This window comes from Triticum aestivum, chromosome 7B, assembly GCF_018294505.1.
Source record: "Triticum aestivum cultivar Chinese Spring chromosome 7B, IWGSC CS RefSeq v2.1, whole genome shotgun sequence".
NCBI lineage: Eukaryota > Viridiplantae > Streptophyta > Magnoliopsida > Poales > Poaceae > Triticum > Triticum aestivum.
The window spans coordinates 760,395,596-760,402,609 of record NC_057813.1 but is presented as its reverse complement, the minus strand read 5'-3'; the positions used below and the strand labels follow the sequence as shown (position 1 = coordinate 760,402,609).

The following is a 7,014-nucleotide window of genomic DNA, read 5'->3' as shown; positions in this document are numbered from 1 at the left end:
CAATTTTGTCCCGGGTGAGCACACCGAGGTGTAACCTATATGATTTCATATCTAAAATTTACGATGCTACCTGCTCCTTATTGCACACACGAAACAGACTCGGACGTGAACTCTTGTAAGTCCACTTCCTATATGAACCATCACCTATTCCAATAGGACACATACTACTCTAGCTAATCCTAACTCGGACACCCGCATGCAACTGCAAGCCAACTCGTACACATATATACATCACTTTTTACATTCCAAACAGTTAAGTCACGTAACATGCAAACACGATTCCTAGCCGTACTAATCAACTTATCTAGAAACTTATTAATCTACTAGGCATTGTATGGATTATCGGATCAACAGGGAGATTGCTGCGTGAAGCGGAAGTAGATCGGGCGGAAGAAGCTTGCCGGATCGTGGGGAAGACCTGTACTTTAGGTCAGTTAATGACCCTAGGTACGTCGGTGGCGTAAGATTGTGGAGGAAGGGAACTGCAACAGAGTTGTTGTTTTTTTCTACAAAGAGAAAAAGATGTGTTTTTGACATCCCGTGAAAGATTTCACTCCAGACGCTTGGACGTGTGACAATGGGCAAGGGCTCCTAAGGATATCTCATCGAACGGCTATATATCTAATTGATACGGAGATTGTACGGATAGTTTGGGTTGTTTTTGAGGATTAACGTGGAGCATCGAATGGTGCATCCAATTAATCAATACAAGAGAATTAACGTGGAGACTCGAGTGGTGCATCCAATTACAAAATATAAGATAGGACCGTGCAATATGTCCTGGATTGCAGATACGTACAACAGTGCAGTTAATAATAGTGAAGTACCCCAATGTAGAGAAATTTGACTGCACCATTTCTGAACTCCATTTAGAGCACGACTTGTCATTTCATTTCTACAACAGAACAGCCCGCCACAAGTAGGCAGCAGGCTTCAAGAACAAGCCACGAAGGAAAGGAAACAAGAACAAGGGTGGACTTGTCCACCCGCTGCAAGCATGCACATCATCGTGGCCGCAGATTAGCATCCCATTGAGCATGTCCACAGCTTGGAAGACGCCCCCACCATTGCTTCTCTGAAATTGGGCAACCAACCAACGAATCATTACTTCGATCTGGATTTCAAGATTCCAGCATGTCCTACTGAGTTGCAGAAGCTGCTGGCGTTACCTTGTAATCCACAGCCAAGAAGTTAGCCCAACGGTTGCCGGCAGCAGCGTGGCATGTGTGGAGCACCTCCACGAGCCCTCGCGAGTGCTCCATACATGTTGACCCTTGGACCGGCCGCGAGCGGAAATAGTTCACAAGAACCAATGATTTACTTCTGTCGCTTAGGACAGCCGATTCCGAGCGATTGCGGCAGACACGAGAGTCCATTCCGACATCACCATCTTTGATAAGAGACAACCAACGTGTAAACTACTAGAGCAAATCATATTTATCTTGAGACATTAATTAAGTGAAGAGAATAAAAGTCTGAAGCTTAAACTCACACATGTTTTCGACCATATAGTTCCATTGGTAGGCAATTCCTTCACTTGACTCCTTGAATCGGTTGGAGGTGAAGACAACGAGACGCCGGTTCAGCCTGATCATGTCGCTGACACGGGGCCAGTCCTCCCCGTTCTGTGGCATCCTCGATGCCGGAAACCAGTACTTGGTGAGGCCTGTCTTGATAAACAGCTTGGAGAGGCCACGGTGAGACTTGACATAGTCCTCGAGGATGAGTGTCACCACCTCTGATGGGTTCATTACAAGAAAGGCCTCTATTTCTCTCATGGTACCTATGGCGGGCTCCTGCGTAAATAATTACCGGTCACATTAGGATATATATGATTCTGAAACATTTTAGTGGCCATCCATTCAGAATTTCATAGGACAAATCTGCTAACTCACAAAGGCGGTGGCGTCCTTGCACGTTCCTCCGTATGAATGGCACAACCATATGTCTTCCCGGAAGTCATATAGATCTAGCATCAGTGCTCTAACGCCATTCTGCCAAAAAGTGCCGTGTGTGGTTGCATTATTCAGAATCATACCGTAAAAATTTCAGAATCAACTGGCAAGCAGGAGTGGCTCTTACATTCAGTTGATCGTTGACCGAATCTTCCTGGTTGAACAATGTGAAGGTTGGGATATCTGTTATTGAGAATGAGTTGTGCGTCGTGAGGAACGCATACTTGTTGAATGGCAGTGAGTTGTCCTGGTGAATTGGTATTGTTAGCTTCAGGAATACTTGCTAGTTTATGTTTTCTTTTTTGGAAAAGGAGGTTGGAACCCCCGGCCTCTGCATTAATGTGATGCACATAGCCATTTATGTTAAAGTTGATTTAAGGCAGTAACACCATATGGGTAAGTATCTAGTACGTTATTTGTGGTATACTCACTGATATCAGTGGTATACTCACTGATATCTATGGTATCAACAAATTGTCAGTATAAAAAGAATAATCAAATGGCAAAACAAAAATGCACAACAGAACATACAACTGTGTCGAACGGGCTAGCGACTGTTGTCCGGACACATCTTTTACGGTTGCATCCAGTTCCAGTCCATTTGCGGCAAGATAGTCCCGACTTGCAGTTGGCATCTGAGTTACATCGATCCCCAACCTGCAAACTCGTTGACGAAAAGAATTGTGAAATTTTTGATGAGTTTAGAGTTTGCAATATACATTAACTAGTGAGAACGATAGACAGGATACCCGACAAACGCTTATATGTGTTGCAATAGAGGCTAACATGATTAAAAACAAGAGAAACATTGTCACTCCGCTATATTTACGTTCCTGCAGCGACTCTGAAAAGAACAAGATAACAGGTTGTCCAAGTTGAGGGATCGATGGCATTATCATAATCATTGATTCATTGGACCAAAAGGTTGGGAGATTACACATGGGCGTAGCGTACCTGGGGCTGGGTGGTGTGGAGGTCTTGATAATACACGCACCTTTCTTCAGACAATGAAAGCGCGGTAGCTCAGGAGTAAACTACTCCGGTGGCCACCACCGGACGGGAGGACGTGAACACGATGGCCACAACATAAGATGGTTCGGCGACGGCATGGTTTTTTGTGGTGGAAGACGGTGGTTGGGCGACAGCATGATTTTGTGTGGTCGTGCTGGGAGGCTATCATGTCAACGACGAATGCAACGGGTGCTGCCGCTGTAACCAAACAGGTGCCAAAGACCATCATGATGATGAACACCATGAAATAAGCTGCCAGCAAGAGAATGAAGAGCATGCCAGTGAGGAAATCTGAGAGGCCAGCGGAGCCGTCCTTCGCAGGAGCAGGAGGCGAGTTATCCGCAGACATGGCCACACCTAGCTTACATGTCAGCCATGAGAAGCTGGCGATGGCATTCTTGACAGCGATGAAGAGGCGGTGGCTTGCACTTTTCCCACTGCGCAGCTTGCATATCTGTATCGAGATGAGGATGGGGATGTGTTGAAGGTGAAGCTTACATATCAGCCATGAGATGGCAATATCCCCAACGTCAAAGGCCTTGCAGATTATGCGGAACATGGCCAGGAGTCTTGTTCTTAGACTCTTAGTCTACGGCGAGGGGGAGACGAGGAGGTGGTGGTGGATCACCCCGTCCGGACTTGGAGGTGGAACAAGTAAGGAGAAATGGTGTGGACTGTTAATGTGTTAGTAGAGTCTGAGCCGAAATAAAGATGGTTGGTGGCGTCAACGAAATATGATGTAGGAACGTGACTAGGAAGCAACGAAATTATTTGAGGACGTATTGTTAACTTTCCACGTTCCACAAAACTTCATCCTGTCATGTAATCCCTCTGTATAATATAAGAGCGTTTAGATCACTACTCCTTTCGATTAATTAAACATAACAAAAATATTTCGATGTTGAGTAGGAAACACACCGCATACATATGATATGGGGGTGCTGTGCTCATTGTTACTTTCTCATAAAATACTACTACCACTGGTCGCAGTTTCCCGTCTCCTTCAACAATCTAGGTTGGTACCACGTCAACTTTGGTTTTTTAGTCACCTTTTCCTCCGAGGAATAATCTCACGCTGTCACACCACCTGCATCTGCATGGCCCCGCCACCATTGAATATGGCGCTTTGCTCACACTGCTTTCGACATTGCATCGCTCAAGTCGCCTGATGGGCCGCGTTACGAAGCTTGATGCACAAATTCATTTGCCAAAAAAAAGAGCTCTTGCTACGGTTGGATAGCGGCCTCCCGCATCCATGTCTGTGGACGGATGCGAAAGGAAATTTACGGGTCGCCGTTGGAGATGCCCTTACTACTGAAATTGCGTGCCTATCCAACTACAACAATATACTATATATAAATACTTGTACACTTGATGGCCATTCGAGTTCACATCTGAGCTTAGTGCTCAAAGCATCTCCAGCCGTTGGCCCCCCAGGAGGCGCCTAAAATCGCCGCCTGGGGGAGCCGGCACAAAAAGCCGGCCAAACTTTCGGCGACGTTCGGTTAAACACGGCTAAATTCGACCAAACTTCGGCGAGTTCATACATATTTAAAATATTTTACAGAAAAGAAAAAAACGCTACTAGGCCCGCCGTCACCCTCGCCGCTCCCCGCCGCCTGCCGCCCTTGAAGCTCTACACGCCGAACTGCGCATAGAAGTCGTCGTCGTCATCGTCCTCGTCGTCGCTGCTGCCACCGCCGTCGTCGTCGTCGCCTCCTCCGCAACCGCCGTCGTCGCCTCCTCCACGGCCGTCGTCCCTGCTGCACCCCTCCCCAGGTTGGCGCGGCGGATTGGACGGTCCGGGGGCGTCCTCGTCCTCATCGCTGTCGAGGATCGCCACACCGTGCTCGTCCTCGCGCCCATGCCAGCGGGCGGCTATCTCCTCCAGGTAGTCGTCCCGCGCCCACTTTAGGGCCTCCTCGTCGGAGAAGCCGCGCCGGGCTATGACCTCGTACTCCGCGGGGAGGCCGGGCTCCGCCTTCGGCCTGACGAGGACGAGGCGTCCAGAGGTGGGGGGGAGTCGGCGATGCGGACGCCGGAGCTGCGGGTGTCGTGGCTGACCAGCGTGTCCAGGGGCTCCGTCTTGACGCGGCCGAGGCAGGGAGAGCTTGTCGAGCGGCCGGACGAGGAGGACGCCCCCAGATCCATGTGCCTCGGTGTTCACGAGCTCCCACGCCGGCGGGAGAAGGACAGTGGAGCGGGGTACTCCAGCCTGGGCGTGTTGCCGCCCTTGATGTGCTTGAGCACGGCCTCCAACGTGCGGCCGGGCACGCCCCACCATCGGCGGCGGCCTTCAGAGTTGAGCCTCCCGGAGGGCACGACGCCGTTGGTGGCCTCGAGCTACGCGGCGTGACGGCGACAGAAGTAGGCCTCCCACAGTTGGCTGTCGGGGACGTACCGTGGACCTTCCCTCGCCGCCTGCGGCAGAGAGGCGCAGATACGCACGATCTCCGCATGCCGGGCCGCTCCGGTGGGCGGCGGTGGCACCGGGAGCCTGCCGGCGCTGATCCTCCACGCCCCGAGCACCCGCATGTCCGGCGGGACCGGGTACTCGGCCTCAAAGAGGAGCCGCACTTCGTCCTCGTGAAGGTGGTGGCGGCCGAAGCCGTTCGCCGCCGCGCCGTCGCCTTGGAAACGATCGCCCATGGGTGAACTGGAGACGGCGAGAGGAGAGGGAGGAACGGGGAGGAATGGGCGTCGGCGATGGAGAGTCTGTGGGTCACCGGCGCGCTGGGGGGCGGCTTATATAGGCGGAGGCGCCGCGCGTACGCGTGGCCGCCGTGTATACGCGTAGCGGGCGAGGGACGCGCGTCGTCCGGTCTTCACTGCAACGCCCATGAGGTATCAATGGAGGCTGACCGGCACCGCAGCGCGCGGCAGCTTTGGCATTGATTCGCCACAGGAACCGAGGCGGTGAGGACGACGAAGCGGCGAGAAGAGCCGAGTCGCTGCCAAGGAGGGCCAGCCGGTTTTCGCGCCAAAAACGTTTCGGCCGGCACCCCCAAGCGCCCCCAGCGCGTCGGGTTCGGCTTGCGCCCGCCGGCGCTGATTTCGGCCCAAGCCGGCGAAAAACAGGCTTCTGGGGACGCGACTGGGACATTTTTTCGGCGCCGGCGCGAAAAAATTGCCCGAGGAGGCCGTTGTGGGGGCGCGGCTGGAGATGCTCTCGGTGGCAGTTTCAAGGATGCATCGGCCTATGTATCCCGAGACAGTAGGTAGGTATCACGTGAACTTTGCTTTTTTTTTTTTGCTCAGTCACAGTTTTAAGGATGCATCGGCCTATGTATCCTGAGAAAGTAAGTAGGTATCACGTGAACTTTGGGTTTTTAATTGCCTGCCTTTTTCTCCCAGGAATAATCTCATGTTGCCACCCCATGCACTTGCATCCTCATGCATGCTCTCGCGCTCAGCTTTGTGCTGGCCGCCACCTACTGTTGTCAATAGGCATGCCTTGGTGGGACCCAATATAGCCTTATTCCCGGCAAATTATCTTGACTCAATGCGAGCATCAGCTCATGCACGGTGGAATCTGATACGATTAGTGGGGGATAAGAAGGAATCATTGATAACATCACATCGGTTACAACCATAACCATAATCTAGAGTAGTACGCATGCATGGTGGGTGGGTGAGGAGTAATATGATCGGCATTACTGTGAGCAGCTACAAGACGGAGCCACAGGCTAGGCTGATAGTATATATATGTGCCTTTTGCACGCCTTTATCATCAAAAGTTGTGTGTACACCTTAAAAAAAGTTGTGTGTACAGTAGTGAATCTGCATATGCGGTGCGCTCATTGTCAGCGGAAGGGACGATATCCACGCGAGCTAGTGGAGTGAACATAGTTGTTGACTAGCTATTTTATTTTTAGGAGTTCCCTTCAATCTAGCAAGAAATCCTTACTATCGGAAGTCCTACAATTTTAACGCAATTTTATCGCAAATAATTTTATTGCTGCTTTTCATCCAATGTTGAACTAACCAATGTCACATGTTGCCGCTGGCGCCAGGAACTTCCCCTCGCACAGGCCATAGGCCCATAGCA

General features: G+C 51.0%; 1 protein-coding gene across 1 annotated transcript; it reads right to left on the bottom strand.

Annotated features, from left to right (window-relative positions):
* Positions 1-895: 895 nt before the first annotated feature.
* On the bottom strand, positions 896-3,525 carry LOC123158823 (PI-PLC X domain-containing protein At5g67130-like). The gene is made up of 7 exons (XM_044576657.1): positions 3,190-3,525; positions 2,487-2,612; positions 2,083-2,202; positions 1,896-1,994; positions 1,493-1,796; positions 1,170-1,390; positions 896-1,075 (listed from the first exon to the last, which is right to left on the bottom strand). The coding sequence occupies exons 1-7, from the start codon at positions 3,523-3,525 to the stop codon at positions 896-898; spliced, it is 1,386 nt and encodes a 461-aa protein (XP_044432592.1).
* Positions 3,526-7,014: the final 3,489 nt, after the last annotated feature.

Coding starts and splice junctions, on each gene's coding strand:
- LOC123158823 (XM_044576657.1), bottom strand. CDS start 3,525: ATGTTCCGCATAATCTGCAAGGCCTTTGACGTTGGGGATATTGCCATC. Junction 1,797..1,895: donor GCAAGGACGCCACCGCCTTT/GTGAGTTAGCAG, acceptor TTATTTACGCAG/GAGCCCGCCATAGGTACCAT. Junction 1,391..1,492: donor CTATATGGTCGAAAACATGT/GTGAGTTTAAGC, acceptor CTCTTATCAAAG/ATGGTGATGTCGGAATGGAC.